Raw genomic sequence first — 21,952 nt, forward strand, 5'->3', positions numbered from 1 at the left:
TTTGATAGAATTTACCAGTGAACCCATCTGGGCCTGGTTCTTTCTGTTTTGGAAGGATGTTAATCATTGACTCGATTTCTTTAATAGATACAAGGCCTATTCAGATCATCTGTTTTTTTTTTCTTCTTGTGTGAATTATGGCAGATTATTTTTTCCACAGAAATGGCCAATTTACTTAGGTTATCATATCTGTGGGCATAGAGCTGTCTGTAGTATTCCTATGGACATTGCTAAGTGGGTTTCCTTTCAATTTCCATGGGATCTGTAGTGATATCCCCTTTCATTTCTGATGTTAATAATTTGTGTCCTCTTTTTTTCTTAACCTGGCTAGAGGTTTATAGAGGTTTTTGTTTTTTTTTTTAAAGATTTTATTTATTTATTTGTCAGAGAGAGAGAGAGAGAGATCACAAGTAGGTAGAGAGGCAGGCAGATACAGAGGGAGAAGCAGGTTCCCTGCCAAGCAAGGAGCCCGATATGGGACTCGATCCCAGGACGCTGGGATCATGACCTGAGCTGAAGGCAGCCGCTTAACCAACTGAGCCACCCAGGCGTCCCTATAGAGGTTTTTGATCCTTCTTCCAAACAACTAGCTTTTGGTTTTGTTGATTTTCTCTATTGATTTCTTGTTTTCAATTTCATTGATTTCTGCTCTAACTTGTATTATTTCTTTTCTTCTGCTTACTTGGGATTTAATTTGCTCTTTGTTTTCTAGTTCCCTAAGGCAAAAACTTAGATTATTGACTTTAGAACTTTCTTCTTTTTTAATATATGCATTCAATGCTATAAATTTCCCACTAAGCACTATTTTCACTGCATCCCACAGATTTTAATAAGTTATATTTTTATTTTCATTTAATTTTCTTTGACTCATGTGTGAGTTAGAGTGTGTGGTCTAATCTCCAAGTATTTGGGGATTTTCCAGTTATCTTTCTGTTATTGATCTCTAGTTGCATTTCACTGTGGCATGAGAACAGGCATGGTATGATTTCTTTTCTTTTAAATTTGTTAAGTTGTGTTTATGGCCCAGAATATGATCTATCTTGGTGAATGTTCCATGTAAGCTTGAGAAGAATGTGTTGTCTGTTGTTGGATGAAGGAATCTGCCTATGTCAATTATATCCAGCTGATTGATGATGTTGTTAAGTTCTAATGTGTCCTTACTGATTTTCTGCCTGTTGGATGTGTCCATTTCTGAAAGAGGAGTGATGAAGTCTTTAAGTGTGATAGTAGATACATCCATTTCTCCTGGAAGATCCATCAAGTTTTGCCTCATATAATTTGATGCCCTGTTGTTAGGCACATACATGTTAAGAACTGTTATGTCTTCTTTATCATTATGTAATGTCCTCCCTTATCCCTGATAACTTTTTTTACTTTGAAGTCTGCTCTGTCTGAAATTAATATAGTCAATCCTGCTGTCTTTTGATTGGTGTTAGCATGATATATTTTTCTCCATCCATTTACTTTTAATCTTTATGTGACTTTATATTTATTTTTTTTATATTTGAGTTTATTCTTCATTTAACTTTTAAAACACTACTATAGTTGAATATTAAAACAAAAACTATAGCAAGTAGTGAGCTATGATTATAGTCCTTCACTCATTCACTACTGCACATAAAATGCCAGCAGTGTTATTCACTGGCCCCATTAAGAGGTCTGACACTGAACACCACCCCTGGGATGATGTTCATCATCCTCATATGCTTCCCCACTGTAATGGCGCCATCTTTCCTGATTTGGATCAAAGTGCGCCAGTTCTACCTGGTCCATTTCATCAGTCTCTTCTACTTCCTTCCTCTCAGGTAGGAGTTTTTCCAGCAAAGAGAGTTTATCAGGAGACAGAAAGCCATTCTCAGGAAAGTTTACCTTAAATTCAATGATGAGGTGACCCTTCTCATATGGTCTACAATAAATTGGCATGCCTTCATTTAGCACACACTTGATATCTCCATGCTTGACAATTTGACCTGGATGAGAGGTGATGACAATGGTTTGGTTGTCAAGAGTAGATATTGGCTTTTGAAAACTGCACAGTGCTTCAACCAGCTGTATGTCCCTACACATGAAAAGGTCTTCTCCTCACGGAGTGAAAACAGTATGGTCCTTCTGATCTAAAACAATGATAATATCTCCTGGCTCCAGTCCTGGTTCTTGGTCTCCTTCACCATGGAATGTTATCTTCTGGCCATCTTTCATGCCTTTGTCAATATGAACTTCTAGAATCTTCTTCTCTCGAACTATCTTCCTTCCATTGCAGCTTTTACATCTATCTTTAGGACCGATCTGTTCCCCATGGCCCTGACACTCCATGCACACAGACTGAATTTGCTGAACCATTCCAGGTCCTATCTGATGAATTCTTATTTGGATTCCAGTACCTCGGCAATTGGGACAACACTCAACTGCTCCTTTCTTACCACCTCGGCTTTCACATTTATTACAAATCACATTCTTTTTGCAGAGCTAGTTTTCTTGTTGCACCATTATATAAATCTTCTAAGGTTACTGAGAGCTGATGTGCAACATTTTTACCTCTCCTTTCTCTCTGCATTCTTCCTCCTCCTCCAAAAAACATATCAAAGATGTCCATGGGGGAACCAAAACCACCACCAGCTCCACCTTCTTTAATTGCCTGTTTACCTCCTTTGTCATATAATTCCCCTTTCTTTGCATCAGAGAGTACTTCATACTCTTGAGAAATCTGTTTAAACTTCTCTCCTTCATTTGGATTCTTATCAGGGTGGTACTTCAAGGCCAGTTTCCTGTAGACCTTTTTCAGTTCTTCTTGGGTGGCATTGGGTTTGACCCCCAAAACATCATAGTAAGTGGTTTCCTTCACCATTTTCTACAGCCGGTGAGAGGGCTGAGGCCGATGTGGGGGAGCTGGAAGGAGCGCGTTGCTGGGCGCAGCTCAGGTAGCCACCGCTCCTCTGCGTCTCACCGAGCGTTCTGGAAAGTTCCCTATATTTAAAGTGTGTTTCTTATAGAAAACATATACTGTCAGGTCATGTGTTTTGATATACTTTGATAGTCTCTGTCTTCTAATTGATGCATTTAGACTATGGATATTCAGAGGATTATTTATATACTTGGATTAATATCTACCATATTTTTTTTTTACCATGTCTTCTATTTGTTGCCCTTGTTCTTTGTTCTTGTTTTTGTCTTTCACTATTTTTCTGCCTTCTGTGGTTTTATTTAGCTTTTTATGTGATTCCATTTTTTCCTTTCTTAGTATATCAGTTTTAGTTCTTTTTAAAATGTTTTTTAGTGGTTGCCCTAGAGTTTGCAATATAAATCTACAAATAATCCAGGTCCACTTTCAAATAACACTATACCACTTCATGAGTCTTGTAAATTCTTTATAATCGCAAAATAATCCCAATTCCTTCCTCCTATCTTTTGTTTTATTAACATTCATTTCATTTATATAAACATATATAATGATATATGCATAAGATACATTAGCATACATAATCAAACACATTGTTGCTATTAGTATTTTGGACAAACTTTTATCATTAGATCAGCTAAGATAAGAAAAAGTCCTTATTTTTGTTTTACCTTCACTTATCCCTTCTTCAGTGCTCTTCCTTTCCTTATGGAGATCTGAGTTTCTGACCTATATTATTTGCCATCTCTCTATAGAACTTCTTTTAATATTTCATACAAGGCAGATCTACTAGCCACAAATTCCCTTAGTTTTTGTCTGAGAAAGTATTTTCCTTTCATATTTTTAATTGAAGTGTAGAAGACATACAGTATTATAACAGTTTCAAGTGTACAACATCATTATTCATTTATATACACTAGAAAGTGATCATGATAAATCTAGCTACTATCTGTCACTATGCAAAATTATTACAATATTATTAACTATATTCCCTATATAAAATCATTAACTCTGTTCCCTAATACATTGTATCCCTGTGTCTTATTTATTTTATAACTGGAAGTTAGTGCTCCTAATTCCCATCCCTTATTTTGCCCATCTCTCCACTCCCTACCCTTCTGGCAACCACCAGTTTGTTCTCTGTGTCAATGAGTCTGTTGCTGTTTTGTTTTATTTTGTTTTTCAGATTCCACATATAAGTGAAATCATATGGTATTTGTCTTTAACTTATTTCACTATGGTAATCCCTGTTGTTGCAAATGGCAAGATTTCATTCTTTTTATGGCTGAGTAATATTCTATTATATTTGAATATTATATAATGGACATATGAATATCCTTTCATATATATATAATATATATATAATATAAAATATATACATATATAAAATCACATCTTCTTCATCTGTTCAGCAGTTATGGCCACTTGGGCTGCTTCCATGTCTTGGCTGTTGTAAATAATGCTGCAGTGAACACAGAGATATGTATATTTCTTTGAACTGGTGTTTCATTTTCTTCAGCTAAATCCTCAGAAGTGGAATTGCTGGATCATATGGCAGTCCTCTATTTTGTTTTTGGAGGAAACTCCATACTGTTTTCCATAGTGGCTGCACCAGTTTGCATTCCCACCAGCAGTGCACAAGGGTTCCCTTTTCTCCACATCCTCACCAACACTTGTTATTTCTTGTCTTTTGATACTAGCCATTCTGACGGGTGTGAGGTGATACCTCGCTGTGGTTTTGATTTGCATTTCTCCCCTTCACTTTTAAAGGTTAATTTTTCAGGGTACAGAATTCTGGCTTGGTGGCTTTTTTCTCTCAACACTTTAAATATTTTACTATACTCTGTTCTTGCCGGCATTGTTTCTGAAAAAAAGCTAGATGTAATTCTTTGTTCCTCTATAAGTAAGGTGTTTTTTTTAATTTCCTCTGAATTCTTTCACAATTTTTTCTTTATCTTTGATTTTCTATAATTTGAAGGTGGTATGCCTAGGTGTATTTTGGTTTCTTTTTGTTTGTTTTCTGTTCCTTTGTTTTTGTTTTGTTTTTTAAAGATTTTATTTATTTGAGAGAAAGAGAGAGAGAGAAGGCAACAGAGATAGTGAGAGAGAGCATGAGCAGGGAGGAGAGGGAGAAGCAAACTCCCCACTGAGCAAGGAGCCCAATGTGGGGTTTGACCCCAGTACGCTGAGATCATGACCTGAGCTGAAGGCAGCAGCTTAGCAGACAGAGCCACCCAGGTACCCCTCCTGTTCCTTTGTTTCACATTTATCCTGCTTGGTGTTTTCTGAACTTCTTTAATCTGTGGTTTAGTGTCTGACATTAATTTGGGGAAATTCTCAGTCATTATTTTTTCAAATATCTCTATTCCTTTCTTTATTCTCCTTCCGGTATTGCCATTATACATATGTTACCTATTTTGTGGTTGTCCCACAGTCCTTGGCTATTCTATTCTGTTTTGTTCTGTCTTTGTTCTTTTTGTTTTGGAGATTTTTTAAAAAAGATTTTATTTTAGAGAGAGAGCATGTGCACATGTGTGCACGAAGGGGAAGAAGTAGTGGGTGAGGGCGAGGGAGGGGAAAAGAATGTTGATCAGACTCCGTGCTCAGTGTGGAGCCCAACATGGGGCTCGATCTCACAACCCTGAGATCACAACCTAAGCCAAAACCAAGAGTCTGATGCTTGACTGACTGAGCCTCCCAGGAGCCCCTGCTTTTTGGTCTTTGAGGATTTCTATTTCTATATCCTCTAGCTTAGAGATTCTTTCATTAGCTGTGTCCAGTCTGCTCATCATCCTGTCAAAACCATTCTTCATTTCTGTTACTGTTTTTTCTCTTTAGCATTCTTTTTGGTCCCTTGTTAAGATTTCCATCTCTCTGCTTACATTGCCAGTCTTTCCTTGCATGCTGTTTTCTTTAACCATTATTAATAAATCATAGTTGTTTTAAATTTCCAGTCTGATAATTGCAACATCCTTGCCATGTTTGGTTTTGATGTTTGCTCTCTCTTCAAATTGTGTTTTTTGCCTTTTGGCCTGCCTTATAATTTTTTTGATAGCTGGACATGATGTACTTGTTAGAAAGAATTATTGTGAATAGGCTTTAATAATGTGGTTCTAAGGTGTAGGGTGAGGAGAGGCATTCTATAATTCTATGATTAAGTCTCAGTCTTTTAATGAGCCTATGCCTCTGGACCATGAACTTCACAGGTGTTTCTGTCTTGTTTTTGTTTTTGTTTTTTTTAATCCCCCATTAAGTGGTACGGGATGGTTAGAATGGGCTAGAGTTGGATATTTTCCTTCCCCAGGTGAGTTAGGCTCTGATAATACCCCAGCAGATTAGGCTTTTGTTAACTAGTTTCTTCTTAGAGCAGGACTTGTTAAGAAGAATGGAGTGCTCTGGTGTATTTCAATAAGGTTCCTTTTCTCCTCTCCTTGCTGGAAGCCTGAGGGAGTTTTTCTCTGATATTTACTGTGGGAATCTGGTCAGGCTCCTGCAGGTAAATTTCATAATATTGTGGAGGCCCCCTTATGAGGGGGTTTCCCCGGAGATTTTAACTCTCAGAATTTTCTGCACGAAGCTTCCAGCACTTTGTCAATTACAATTCCAGTTTTTCTACCCCAGCACTGTGTCCCAAGGTGGTTTCTGCTTCTCATTCTCTGCTCTGCTGAGCTCTGACTCCCTATATTTGCCTATCTCTCCAGTCTTGGTGACAGGGATTTACCCTCTGTCCCTCTGTCCTTCCGTCTCCTGTGGTTCCAAGAAGAGTTGCGTTTTTTTTTTAAGATTTTATTTATTTATTTGACAGAGAGGGAGAGATCACAAGTAGGCAGAGAGGCAGGCAGAGAGAAAGAAGAAGAAACAGGCTCCCTGCTGAGCAGAGAGCCCGATGCATGGCTTGATCCCAGGACTCTGGGATCATGACCTGAGCAGAAGGCAGAGGCTTAACCCACTGAGCCACCCAGGCGCCCCAAGAGTTGCATTTTTCAGTCTGTTTAGCTTCTTGTTGTTAGGATGGAGTGGAAACTTCTGAGTTCTTTATATGTGACACTGGAAATGCTGATAGTGCAAATTTTATCGTTGGGTATAAACAGTGTCACATTTTTTTTCTTGAAGTAATAGACTCACTTTGTTCCTTTTTAAGAAAACGCCTGCCAAATACTCAAGTGTGAATAACATTAGTTTGTCGCTCTTTTATATAAAAATAATGTTTTATGAAAAAAGTGCCTGGTTCATCTCAACTCAATTACCCATGGGCTTTTCCTCTAGATCATCACACTTCAGCATGTAACAGAAGTACTTTATGCATCACACATAATGTTAAACAAGACATGTCATCAAGGGTCAAGATTGACTAAAATTATTTCGTACTGCTTCTTCAAGTACCTTCTTAAATGAAACTTGATTGTTTATTTTTTTAAAGATTGTATTTATTTATTTTTTAGAGAGAGTGGGGGGGGGAGCAGAGGGAGAGGGACAAGCAGATTCTGTACTGAGTGCAGATGGAGCCCCACGTGGGGCTCGATCTCACCACTCCAAGATCATGACCTGAGCTGAAACCAAGAGTTGGACTCCCAAATGACTGGGCCACGCAGGAGCCCCTGAAATTGGGCTTTTAAAAAAGTGAGAGTACTTAACAGTGAAAAATAAAATGATTACCATCTGAGTTTGGTGCCACTCCCCTTCACGTTTGCCTGAAGATAAACCATGAATTTCAACAATGTCATTCAACGCTGGGAATACTTCAGCACTCCTCCTGTCTCTCTCCCAATGCTCTCACCTCAGATCTTCTCCAATGATTAGTTGGTGCCGATAGTGGAGAAACATAAATAAAACAGCAAATCCAGCTCATGTCTGTAGATTGATCTGTTTGAAAGGCAAAAACAATTCCACTGAGGTGATATTAAGCCCCCATCTTTATGTTTGCAGCTAAATCTTGAATTTAATGAGTTAGTTTCTTTCATCGCAAGGCGGCATGATTTCCTCTACTGACTGTTTATCTAGTAGACACTCGACAATGTCAACTCTACAGTATTGTTGTTGTCGTTCTTGTTGTTGTTCTTTCAGAAATACCACCAGTTCCTTTTCTGGAAGTTTTTATTTAAATTCCAGTTAGTTAGCATACAGTGTTATGTTAGCCTCAGGTGTACAATATAGTGATTCAACCCTTCCATACAACACCCAGTGCTCATCATGACAAGCCCATCACCTATCTCCCCTATCCCCCTGCCCGCCCTCTGATAACCATCAGTTTGTTCTCTATAGTTAAGAGTCTGTTTCTTGGTTTGTCTCTCTCTCTCTCTTTTTTCCCCTTTGTTCATTTGTTTTGTTTCTTAAATTCCACATGAGTGAAATCATATGGTATTTGCCTTTCTCTGACTTATTTCACTAGCATAATGTTCTCTAGCTCCATCTACATCATTGCAAATGGCAAGATTTTGTTCTTTTTGATGGCTGGGTAATATTCCATTGTATATATACACCACATCTTATTTGTCCATTCATCAGTTGTTGGACACCTGGGCTGTTTCCGTAATTTGGCTATTGTAGATAATGCTACTATAAACATCGGGGTGCATGTATCTCTTTGAATTAGTATTTTTGTATTCTTTGGGTAAATACCTAGAAGGATCATGGGGTAGTTCTATTTTTAAGTTATTGAGGAACCTCCATACTGTTTTCCAGAATGGCTGTACCAGTTCACATTCCCAGCAATAGTGCGAGAGTGTTCTGCTCTCCGTACATCCTCATCAACACTTGTTCTTTCTTGTGTTGTTGATTTTAGCCATTGTGGCAGGTGTGAGGTGATAGCATTCTTTTGGTTTTTATTTCCTTGATGAAGAGTGATACTGAGCATCTTTTTACGTGTCTGTTACCATTTATATGTCTTCTTTGGAAAAATGCCTACACGTGTCTTCTGCCCATTTTTAAATTGGATTATTTGTTTTTTAGGTGTTGAGTTTGATAAGTTCTTTATATATTTTGTATACTAACCCTTTATCAGATATGTCATTTGCAATTTTCTTTTCCCATGCCTTGATTGTTTCCTTCACCATTCAAAAGCTTTTTATTTTGGTGTAGCCCCAATAGTTTATTTCTGCTTTTGTTTCCCTTACCTCAGGAGACATATCTAGAAAGAAGTTTCTACTGCCAGTGTCAAAGAGGTTACTGCCCATGTTCTCCTCTAGGATTTTTATGGTTTCAGGTCTTATATTTAGGTCTTTAATCCATTTTGAGTTTATTTTTGTGTATGGTCTAGGAAAGTGGTCCAGTTTCATTTTTTGTACGTAGCTGTCCAGTTTTCCCAATACCATTTGTTGAAGGGACTGTCTTCAACAATATCCCCATTGGATATCCTTTCCAACTCTGCAATGTTCATTAATTTCTCCACTCTTGTGTGTGCTTCCTTAGCTACTATAATACAGTGCCCTGCACGATGCTTTAATGGCTTTTCCATTTCTATTCTAAAGAAAAAAAAACTGTAACAAACAATTTTTGTCTTTTTACATCTACTTTTAAATATTTAATTCCTTTTCCTTTAAATTCTGAATAATTGATTTCAAGATGACTCTACAGCTTAGGTCACATGATAATACTATTCTGAAATGTTCTGTTGCATCAGACACAGTAAGATAAATTATTAGTATCTATACTGCCAAAGGAATGCTAACTTTTTGGCACGTTCTTGTTTCTTAATTATGGTTGCAATCTACTGTGGAAGTTCCACCTTTCTGTGATTCAGAGAACTCTTGATGGGTTTTTAACATGCTTATACCTAGGCATTGCAACCAGGGATTAAGTAAGTGCCTAGTCTTCCACTCTCCTTCTTGAAGCCAAGCATCCATTTTTAAATATCAGAAAATTATGTTGTAAATAAATTTTATTATGTTATATGATGACCTATAAGATCTTCCATAATAACAGGCATAGTTAACTTTAAAACTTAGGTGATTTTTCAAAAAGTATTTCTAAATATTACAAATAAGGCTACAGGGTGCATTTACTTCTTTTTTTTAAAGATTTATTTTTTGAAGGAGAGAGCACAAGTGGGAAGGGCAGGGAGATGGAGAGAATCTCAAACAGACTCTGCTATGAGAACGGACCTCAAGGTGGGGCTCCATCTCACCACCCTGAGTTCATGACCTGAGCAGAAACCAAGAATCTGATGCTTAACTGACTCCACCATCCACACGCCCCAAAGTACATTTACTTCTTACGTTTTCGTGTAGACACAAAGCTTCTAGATTTCAAAGTAACAATTTATTAAATTAGAATGAGATTATAAAGATTATAGTAGGCATCTCCGAAGTAGTCAGTAAGAGCACTAAGTACTGAGAATAAATTAACCTCTGAAAAGTATGTATTTGTACCCTAAGAAGAAAAAAGAAATGTATTTGTACCCTAAACCAGCTATTTTAGGAACTTTTAGAATGCACAAACACATATTGCAGAGCAACGATTTCATTACACTTTAGGTAGCCTCTAGAAAATTCCTTATATTTTTAAGGGAATAAGAGTGGAAAAGGCAAACAAAGTCTTAGTATTATTGTGGATATAGGTTTGACCTCTAGAACTTCCTGAGAGAGTCTCAGAGAACTACAGTTAGAGGGGCTGAATCCGGGGGAGGTCAAAACTGGAGCTTGGGAGACCAATTAAGAAGATGGTGGGATGATCTCTGTTGGCATTGGCTCTCCAACCTGCATGTGCCTGAGAATCCCCTGGAGAGCTTGCTGAGCCAGATGACTGGACCCCACTCCCCACTTTCCTGCTTCAGTAGGTTGAAGGGTGGGCCGCGAAATCTGCATTCGTAACGAGTTCCCAGGTAGGATACTGACACTGCTCCTTTGAGGGCCACACTTTGAGAACCACTGCGCTGGGGTCTTACTTCTCATTTCAGAACTCAATCCTAGACTGACTGTATGTGCATCTACATGACTAAGACTCCCAGATGATCTGTACACATATTGAAGTTTGAGCAGCACTATTCTAAAAGACAAGTAATGGTATCCTAGACCTGAGGATGAAGAAAAGCACCCAGGGTTAAAAGTTATTTATAAGAACAGAAAGAAGCACAAACCTAAATGGCTGGACATAGGGAAGTGAGAGAAAGGGAGCAATCAGGTATGCTTTGGTTTCAACTGAGTAGGTAGCTGATTATTCCTTTCCACTGGGACAGGGGACACAAGCAGAAGAGTGCATTTGGACAAGTGGTATTTGAGTTCGGTATTGAATGTTTGGACTACCTGAAGCTCTCTTTTAACTGCCGCTATATTAGTCCTATTGGCCATATGTGATTAAGCAACACTGGCCGGGGCTCCTGTTCCTGGGAAGGGATTGGTATTACATGAGAAGTGTTAGGCACGCGTGCAGGATTCTATTTTCAACTATGAATCCACTTGTGGCAAATATAAATTAGTAAAATGCAAGTCCCTTCCACAAAAGGATATTGAAAACCTGTCTCCCACCCCCATAGCACCCATCGCCATGCAGGTTAGAGACACTGGGTAATGGCAAAGATTATTTGCCACCCACCAATCAGGAATCGGGGCCCTGAAGAATAGAAGGGGATATTCCAGGTAACCCAGAACAAAGACGAGAGACTGTGGAATGTGCAAACAATGCCGGCAAACTCAATGTGGTTCCCGTTCAGAGTGGGGATCAATCTCATCAAACCCTTTCGCTGCCTTCCAGAAGTCCCCAGTTAAAGAACACCTCCAAGTGTTGCTTAGAGCTAGCGATATACTTGACCCGCTGAGCCGGGATTCTAACACACAAGGTCGGCTGCACAAAGTGAGCAGTCCCCACCGACAGAAGGAGTGAGTCGGATTTCTGTCAGACTCACTGATGGGACAGACTTTGCACTTCCATCCCCGGCTGTATCTGATCCTCACACAGCTGCGAGGCATGGCAGGCAGTGTTTGTATTCCATTTTGCAGAGCTGAGTTTGAAGAATATTAAAGGACCTTTGCAGAGTCACTGAAACAGGAAGAGAGGGGGACTATACCCCAGGTCTTCTGACTCCAAATCATGTGTTCTTTTCACCAGACTAGAATGCTAAGTTCCACTGAACAGCAGAGTGAGCTGCAGGACAAGTTACCCTTTTTTGGATTCCAGTTTATTTAAAGAGATGACTTGAGGAATGCCCGGGGGGCTCAGTCGGTTAGGCATCCGCCTTTGGCTCAGGTCATGATCCCAGGGTCCTGGGATCGAGCCCTGCATTGGGCTCCTTGCTCAGCGGGGAGCCTGCTTCTCCTTCTACCTGCTGCTCCCCCTGCTTATGCTCTCTGTCTCTCTCTGACCAATAAGTAAATAAATAAAATCTTAAAAAAAAAATAAAGACACGACTCACGTAGAAGGTTCACACAGTGACACCTGACTTCCTAAAATAGTGCGATTCATAATGCATTACAGTTTATTAGCGACTTTCATTTTAATGGTCAAGCAATTAATTATGAGTCACAGCAAAATGTCTGTGGCAGAAAAAAGAAAAAAAACATTTACATTGTCACCAGGTCTGTTCATTATCCTCCGTGCTCTATATCCAGATCAATCAATAGTTAATTAATAATGATGTGCTTCCTGAAGAACAAGGTTATAAATTAATGTAATGCTCGTATGCATATTTTTTGTAGGAAAAATGAGTGGCAAATGCCTGCCATGCCCATCTCATTGTAAGAAAGTGTATGTAATGATTACAAGCATATAATAAGAATGGTTTGCCCAGCCAAATGTTTGTTCATTTCTGTTAATCAGTATTCATTTGAGCTACTTTCATGCAGTTTGTGGAAGCAGCGCAATCAGTTGAGTAGTGTGGCAGATTTAAATCAGTAATAAAAGCCCTGGGGAAATTAACAAGACAAAACATTAACCACAGACTAAACATTAACATATATTAGCATTTTTATTATACCTGTAGAATTGTTAAATGGGCATGGTTACTACTATTAAAAAGTTTATGTTGTATATCACATAATTTCAATGTATATTTTGTTTTAAAACTTTTAAGATTTAATTAAATGAAATTGAACAACAGCGTAATAGACAATTCAACAGAATGAACTGAAGTTCATTATTTTATTTCAGCTGGAAACCTACAGAATTCCCATCCCACCCTATCCCCAAGCCCCCCAAGGTATCCTAAAACAAATGCCACAGGTCGTACTCTTCCAGAGTGGACCACAGGATCAGAGTTGGTATTTAAACGGCATAACCATAGAGGGAGTTTTTATGTTTAATTCTGTGGAGTTCTGAAGAATCCACTGACAACCCAAAACTAAATTTACACCAGTTATTTAGCAACAGTTCTCTCAGCAAAGCCCTCTTTGGGGCCACAGTAATCATCTGGATTCCAGCAGAAAGGTTATTCCATAATTAAATAAAACTGCGGAGATCTTCTAGAGCCCCTGAGGTCCCAGGCGACCTAGAGAACAGCTCCTGAGAGGGAAGGAGTGAGATAGCCACCACCTTCCTCAAAGGCTGTCAGACTTCCCAGGGCAGTAGAGTATGTCTGTGGCTCCCCCACAGACTCACTAACGGGAACTTCTCTCTTTCTGTTTCTGTTTCTCCCTCCCCTTCTTCCTCCTATTATGGGCCATATAAGACAGACACACCCACCCAGAGAAGGAAAATGTAGGTGTGCCTGTTTGGCTCAGTCAGTAGAACATGCAACCCTTGATCTTAGGGTTGTGAGTTCAAGCCCCGTATTGGGCATGGAGTTTACATCCTTAAAATAAAAGAAAAAAGATGTAAAGTCTTTCCTTCATCTGTTTTTTTTTTTTTTTAATCTGGTTGTTAAACATTGAACACAGAATTGACCTGTAGGCTTAGTTAAGAGCAGGAGAGTCAGAGACGCTATTTAATGTATTTGCAGCCCTTCCCCATTTTCTCGTCCTTTTGGCTATGAGAGCTAAAGGCCTGAACCTGTTGTATTTCTGTAGCCCTAGGGTCAACCAGGAATCTCCATTGAGGGGAAACTATAAAGAATATAGTTGAGCCAGACATCAGACTAGACCTGGGTTAAATCGTAAGAATTACAGATTTTGTAGCCAGTCCAAGAATCTGACTCAAGCCGTCAGTCAGAGTCCCGGGACAGCCCACAGGAAGCAAGCTGCATGGGGGACGCACCTGGGAACCAGCTCTCCCACAGACCCACACATCCGGGGCTTTAGGGTGATTACTAATCCTCTCTTACCTGGCAGGCCAAAGAGTTTAAATCACTCCACTAAAAATACTGTGGTTAAAATTGGATGTCCATTTTTGGCTTATCTTTAATAACTAGTCCTTCTTTAAAGGATTTTTTGAATCCTTCGTAATCATTACTCTTCTCCAGTTATGGATGGGATGGCCACAGGACTGCAAAGCCGGGTCCTGGGAGGCCTCCAGAGTCTATTCTCTTGACAGAAATCTATGGCATAGGGAGGAAAAACCAAAAACAAAAGCTTGGGGCCCCTCGCTGGCTCATTCAGTGAAGCGGGTGATTTTTGATCTCAGGGTTGTGAGTTAGGGTCCCATATTATATGCAGAGATTATTTAAAAATAAAATCTTAGAAAAATAAACTTAAGTTTTGGTAGGCAGATCTAGGTTCAAGTCCTAACTCTGCCATTTACTACAATTATGGTTTGCTTCAGTTTCTTAAACATTGTGAGCCTCAGTTTCCTTATCTCTAAAATGGGGTCAAAAATACAAGGTCCATATGCCTCAGAGAGTTGTAGAATTCACCATCAAGAACAGAGAATAGGGGCGCCTGTGTGGCTCAGATGGCTGGGTGTCTGCCTTCAGCTTCAGTCATGATCCCAGGGTCCTGGGATGGAGCCCCACATCAGGCTCCCTGCTCAGCAGGAAGCCTGCTTCTCCCTCACCCACTCCCCCTGCTAGTGTTCCCTCTCTCGCTGTCTCTCTCTCTCTCTCTCTCTCTGTCTCTCTCTCTGTCTCTCTGTCAAATAAATAGATAAAATCTTTTAAAAAGAACAGAATGGATGGAGGAATTATTAGTAAGGCAGGAGGCTGGAGTCAGGTATTATGTTACAAATGGGAAGTATTGGTATTCTTGAGAAACTCACAATGTAGACTTTCTCTGCTGAGTCAGTCAGAGGGAGAGATCAAGTGTGAGGGTATTTTTTTGTCACCAGAGGGTTTCCAGAACCAACAGCAAATGGGCCCTGAGCATCAGTACAGTTACATTTTAACCAGCGGGGTATCTGCATTTCTCGACACATCAGTTACACGGTACCTGTGTGCATTGCATCAAACCAAATGTTTTGCAGGGTTTCAAACTCTTTGGTAACATATTCTACTTAAAAAATAATTTTCAGGGGCACCTGGGTGGCTCAGTCGATCAAGCATCCAGCCCTTGATTTTAGCTCAGATCATGATCTCAGGGTCATAGGATCAAGCCTGGAGTTGGGCTCCACGGTCAGCTTGGAGTCTGCTTGTCCCCTTCCCTATGCTCCTCTCCCCGCTTTCTCTTTCTCAAATAAATAAAACCTTTATTTAAAGAAAGTCATTTTCAGGCACCTGGGTGGCTCAGTGGATTAATGCCTCTGCCTTCGGCTCAGGTCATGATCCCAGGGTCCTGGGATCGAGCCCCACATCAGGTTCTCTGCTCAACAGGGAGCCTGCTCCCCCCTCTCTCTCTGCCTGCCTCTCTGCCTACTTGCGATCTCTGTCTGTCAAATAAATAAATAAAATCTTTATTAAAAAAAAAAAAGAAAGTCATTTTCACCTTTTTTTTCCAGAGGAGTTCAGAATCAAATATGACACTTTTCATATCATATCTTCCTTTTTTGCATGAGACCCGAGTGACAGGTGGAAGGTAGCTGTGGGACCAGGTCAAAAGGAAGTCTTATTATTCTCCTCATGCATGTACAAAGCCAGTGCTCTGGACCTTGCTTAGAAAAGAATGGTCCTAGTGTTGCTAGGATGACCTTCTGGCCATAAATATGGTCAGGAGCCCTGCCTTCTTTTTTTTTTTTTTTTTTCAAGATTTATTTATTTATTTGAGAGAGAGAAAGCACACAGTAGGGAGGTGCAGAAGGAGAGAGAGAGAGAATGTCAAGCAAATTCCACTGCTGAGCACAGAGCCTGATGTGGGGCTCGATCCCATGACCCTGAGATTGTGACCTGAGCCGAAACCAAAAGTCAGGTGCCCAACCAACCACATCCTCCCTCCCCCTGACCCCCCGGGTGCCCCAAGTCCCTATTTCAAATCTTGTAACACCTCAGGGGACCGTTACTCTCCTACCATAGATTCTGGCGCATGAATAAAGGGCACCCTTAGGAATCACCGTTCTTGGAAAACGAAAGGATTTTCTACTCCGGGTCTATCAGTAGAGACATTCGCCCACCTAATTAATCCAGTCTCACTAACTAAAGTTCAAGATAGCGGCACCCTTAACCAGGCGCATTAGTCTGTGGAAGGAAATTGGATTGCACTTGTTATTTAAGAGCCCCAGACTCCTGGGCAGGACACAGAGTTCTAAAATGCTGCTCAAAATACTGGTGGTTCTTTAGCAAGTGCAGCCATAGACGGAGACCTGGGTCTCCAGGCAGCGCCTCATGTCACCCGAGTGTGAAATTTACAAAGAAATTTTGATCCAAGGCCCTCTTTCGTGTGAATACTGTGTCTCTTTGTAAATTCTGTTTTCTTTTTGTGGCCACCCCTCAAAATGAGCTTGTAATATTCACCTACAGCTCACACAGTGCGGAGGTGGAAGATGTGGACAAAAGAGCCCAAAGGTGCGGGGGTGGGTGTCTACAATTGACAAATGCTTTGTATATGAGAAGAATTTGCTTTGTGGTAGATTTGTGGAAGAAAATACAGCCCGTCTGTTTAGATGTGGCAGACTTCAGGTTGGTGGGGGGCATTGGCAGGACACCATTGTTTGCCCCTGACCCCACCCAGAGCCTTGGGGAGTCTGCCTGATAGTGTCACATTGGGTGGCTTGGGAAGAAAGGTCACACTGGCTACATTCTCGTTTGTTCTTAACCTTCCTGCTTTTGCCTCAGCTGCACCCCCTTTCCAGTGGGTGGTTCCATGAGTGTTTGCCGGCCATGTGACAAGTATACATGTGTGTGTCTATGAACATAATTTTAGGATGCACAGTCTGCCCTCAGTTATTCGTACCTGCCTTGCAAACTTTGGAAGTGACTGGAACCGAGCTCCCCAGTCCAGCCAGGCAGCCCCCTTACCTAAAGCACCATCAATCCAGGTAAACTCAGAGAATACAGATTTCTATATAAATCAATTCTTGTATTAGGAAAGAAAAATCTTTTTTGTTTGTTTGTTTGTTTGTTTGTTTGCTTTTCCCCAGTGGAGGTGAGGCCTCTACTGACTTTAGATTCTTCTTTTCTAATTCAAGAATTGATTTATATAGAAAACTTTCCAAAGCTATACAAACCAAATGCCACTTTTGCTTTTAGAAAGACATAGGTAGCTTCGTAAATGTCATCTGGGCCATCTTGAGAAATCCCGGAAACGGATGACCACACGTAGCCTGGGACCGCAGGCATGCCAGACCTGATACTAGGAGTTCCCTTCAATTCATTTTGATTAATTTGCCTTTACTGAGTCCCTAACAACATGCAAAATTCAGTCTGATTTCCATGGAGGTACAGAAGATATAACCAAAGGTACCAAAGATATAACCTGTCTTCACTGGGTATTTCTAATATTTTTCTTTTTCTATATTTTTTAAAAGATTTTATTTATTTATTTGACAGACAGAGATCACAAGTAGGCAGAGAGGCAGACAGAGAGAGAGGGGGAAGCAGGCTCCCTGCCAAGCAGAGAGCCTGACTCGGGGCTTGATCCCAGGACCCTGAGATCATGACCTGAGCCGAAGGCAGAGGTTTTAACCCACTGAGCCACCCAGGTGCCCTCTAATATTTTTCTGAATGTATACAATCTATATATTCACCTTGGCTATGTTGGCTGTGTTTTTGAGAACTGGGAGTTCCTTTAAAAAAGAGAGTATAAGCAACTGGTGATTAAGCATTGTCTTCTAGGGAGGTGATATTGTGTAAGCTTTGAAGTCAGACAGTGAATCAACGGTGTATTTGCCACAGGCAACCCTTAACCTCCTCTAACCTCAGTTTCTTCACCTCTAAAATGGGGATGATAACATTTAGCTTAGTGTCTGGCATAAGGGAGACGTGTTAATACATCTTTATGTAGAAGTTCATTTTAAGCTTGTGTCTGAAAGCTCAAAAATAGAAATCTACAAATAAACCAAATCACTTAGAATTGAAATAAGAAAGCTGATGCCATCTTTTAATCATTGCCATATGAGTGTTAAGAGAACTAAGCTTTAGAGGGAGGCATCCAGCAACTACTTTCGAAAGAGCAAGTGAGTGGATAGAGAAAGGAAGGAAGGGGGGGCCCAGTGTGCCATGGCTGCGAACAGTAGCCTCCTCGGTAGTGGATGCAGCCTGTTGATTGTATGGGTTGCCCTAAGGGACCTTGGAGACAGCCCTTTGGGTGGATGCTGGGGTCTGACCTCATGGCTATCTCCAATGTAGGCTGCAGACAGGTATGCGGGGTGCCTTTGGAAGGTCCGGGGGCACAGTAGCCAGGGTCCACATTGGCCAAGTCATCATGTTCATCCGTACCAAGCTGCAGAACAAGGAGCATGTGGTTGAGGCCCTACGCAGGGCCAAGTTCAAGTTCCCTGGCTGCCAGAAGATCCACACCTCCAAGAAGTGGGGCTTTACTAAGTTCAATGGGGATGAATGTGAAGACATGGTGGCTGAAAAGCAGCTTATCCCAGATGGCTGTGGGGTCAAATACATCCCTAACTGTGGTCCCTTGGACAAATAGAGGCCTCTGCACTCATGAGAACCTTGGCACTACCCCTTCCCGTCATATTCATGCCCACCAATAAATCCAACTTCCTGTCCAAAAAAAAAAAGAGAGAGAAAGGAAGGAAGGAACAAAAGAGGAAGGATGGGCAGAGGGAAGGGAAGAGCGAGGGAGGAGAGAAGGTAGGCTTTCTTGAGCGCCTGTGTTCTTTAGTACTCTCGGTCCTGGTCTCGGTCAATGATATGCGATTCACAGCTGATGATACTGGCTATGGAGCAGCTGGCTTCCCTTCTTCCTTCCCTCGGGCGTTTTTACGAAAGTCAGATGAGCCATTACACTGACATTTTTCAGAATATGCAACCCTGGGTCTTCGAACCAAGCTCCCTGCATGGGAGGCTGCTCTGTTAACAGGCTACTCTACACATCTCTCACCCCTCTTCATCTCCCGCTCCGGTACTTTCAACTTTGTAATTCCTATTTGTGAACTTCTACATTCTTATAAATACTAAGGGCCGTGGACAGGTATCAGTAGCCTAAGTCTTGTATAGAAAGTCCTCTCAAATGTGCAGTTCACTATAAAGAAAAAGCATTTTTCATCTTAGGAAACCTTTGAATAGGCTGGGCTCAAAGTCTCCACTGCCATAGTCTTCAGCCTGCTTTTCCACAGATGGCTCTTTGCCTGAAAAGCGTAGCACCTTTTTTGGACTCCAGTAATAGCTTCGTTCTGCTCTTTAAAAAGAAATTGGGGAAGAAATGGAAGTGCATTTTAGAATTTGTTTCTACTATCATATCTGTGAAAGTATCATATAATTATATTGCATTTCTTTTTCAGATTGGCAAGTTATGCGCCCATTCTCAACAACGCCAGTATAGATCTGCTTATTATCCTGAAGATCTGTTTATTGACAAGAAGGTATTAAAAGTTGCTCATGTAGAACATGAAGAAACCTTATCCAGCCGAAGGAGGTAAGAGGGTTCTTTTTTTTTTTTTCCCTCTCTTTCAGCATACAATTAACACTTGTGTTGTAAGGTGAAAAACTTTTGGAGTGAAGCTTCTTAAATACACATTATTTTGTTCTTTTGAGCAGAGTTTGATTAATTAATTCTACCATTTGTAAATGCTAAGGAAAAAAGATATCACATTATATCTAAGCCATATTTAAATGTAAAGTTACCCTATGTAAATATCCAGCACAGCACTCCCTGAACAGGGAGTCCGATGTGGGGCTTGATCCCAGGTCCCTGGGATCATGACCTGAGCCAAAGGCAGCCGCTTAATGACTGAGCCACCCAGGTGCCCCCAAGATATTTGTTGATTAAACAGAACGTTTTCTGCTTATAATCTGGCCTCACAATTTTATGGCTTCGCTTGTGGTTTTCTCATTATTACCAGTGAGTCAAGGTCAAGTTCACCAGAGAGAAACTGGCAAGACACCCTCATGTGCATAAACATACCGCACATTCTATACACTCTTGTCAGTATACAAAATGAAGGATTCAGTTTCTGTTTCTTAAGACAGCAGTCAAGGGACTAAATCAAAGTTTGTTTCTGATTCTCTTCTTTCCTCCTCCCCTCATCCAGATGACCTCTTTCCCTGTTCTAGCTTCATGGTTACAAATAAGGGGTGGACATTGGATGGGAATCCCAACACAAGTCTAGGAGAGGTGCCTTCCCAAAAGGACTGCACATGTCCCCAAGCCTGCCACTGGCTCAAAGAATAGCCAGACATGAGCTCTGCTTCCTGATGACTTTGAGGGACTTGGGAGAGACTGGCCTTCAGATGGAAAATTAAGAGATGAAATCAGCAACATCTCAAATGTAGGCTAAATGAAGCCATTCATATCCATTTACTACAGGAGGTTTTAAAGTGATAACTCTTAGTCATATATGAGCCAGCTTGGAGTGAGAGAAGGCAGTAAGGCTGCATGAGAGATAGTCCTCCAAGGAAGCATTTCAGGAAGTCCCATGTTCTCTTTTGTTGACTTCCAACCACATGGATGTCTAATTTCCCTGTAGCAACAGTTTTAAAGTGTGACTCAGAGACCCAGGAAGTCACAGAAACTCTTTCCAGGGAGTCTGAGATGCTCCTTTTGCTAACTGCTTATCCATGTGAACCTGGGTTTTGTTTATATACTTTAACCAAAACAACACATTGCAGCAGATTGAATGCAGAAGCCAATGGGAGAATTCAGATGTCTCCTATTAAGCCAGGCTAAACATATTTTGTAAAAAGACAAAACCAATATCCGTTTCTCGCTATTTTTTTCATAAAAATAGTACTTATGTTAACACATAATGGCTCATTATTAGTTTAAAATTAATAAATAAATAAATATTTCCCCCCCGAGTTTCACTTTCTAAAGCAGTAAGTATCTAAAAATATATATCGTACCAACAAAAGCTCTTTGGGGCCCTCCATCATTTTTAGGAGTATAGAGGGGTTGTATTCGTTATCCAGTGCTACATAACAAATTTCCCCAAAATGTAGTGATTTAGAGCAACTAACATTTATTATCACAGTTTCTGTCAGGAATTCGAGCACAGCTTGACTGGGTGGTTGTCAGTTTGGTCAGTTTCTGGGGCTGCAGTCATAGGAAGTGCAGATCTACTTTCCAAGTGGCTCACTTAGCAAGCTAGTGCTGGTTGTTGAAAGGAGGCCTCAGTCCCTCACCGCATGAACCTCGTGAGTGTCCCCGCAACATGGCTGCTGGCTTCCCCAGAATAAAGATCCATGGAAGAGCAAGGAGCAAGTTGTGATGTCTTTTCCGACCTAGTCTGGGAAGTGACGTACTGTCAATTCTAGTATCTGTTTGTTAGAAGTGAGTTCCCAGTTCTAGTCCACACTCAAGGGGAGGGAAATTAAACTCCACCTCTTGAAGGAGGGAGTATCAAAGAATTTGTGGACAAATTTATAAACCACCACAGGGGTCCTGGCACCGAAATATTTGAGAACCATTTCCCTATAGCATAGGGGAATTTTAGGAAGTTTTTGTCATTCTGGGAAGACAAAATTTGGTCATTTCTCTAAACCTTCTTTAACCTTTGGCTTTCCTTTGACAGCCTTTTCTGTTGTTCTCAATTGCTTTCACATTTTGCCCAGACCACCTGAGAAATTAACCTCAGTCATTGATCTTTAACTAGGGGAAACCCCTTGCGTATGGTACTGAAGTGAATAAATCATATTTATATTGTATTATTACAATATATAATATATCATATTACATATCAATATCACAATAATTAATGAAGAATCAATATCTT

The 21,952-nt window shown here is 40.5% G+C and overlaps 1 protein-coding gene and 1 pseudogene across 3 annotated transcripts in view; one reads left to right on the top strand and one right to left on the bottom strand.

The window, feature by feature from the left end:
- The window catches only part of LOC111162134 (glypican 3), a 402,636-nt gene that overhangs the window by 243,711 nt on the left and 136,973 nt on the right, over positions 1-21,952 (top strand). For all 3 annotated transcript variants that reach the window (XM_022526328.1, XM_022526329.1, XM_022526330.1), the window contains one exon: positions 19,523-19,656. In XM_022526328.1, coding sequence (XP_022382036.1) covers positions 19,523-19,656 — 134 coding nt within the window. The remainder of the gene's footprint in view (positions 1-19,522; positions 19,657-21,952) is intronic.
- Positions 1,519-2,845, bottom strand: LOC111162135 (annotated as a pseudogene).

Source organism: Enhydra lutris, unplaced genomic scaffold, assembly GCF_002288905.1.
Source record: "Enhydra lutris kenyoni isolate GAN:26980312 unplaced genomic scaffold, ASM228890v2 scaffoldscaffold89, whole genome shotgun sequence".
NCBI lineage: Eukaryota > Metazoa > Chordata > Mammalia > Carnivora > Mustelidae > Enhydra > Enhydra lutris.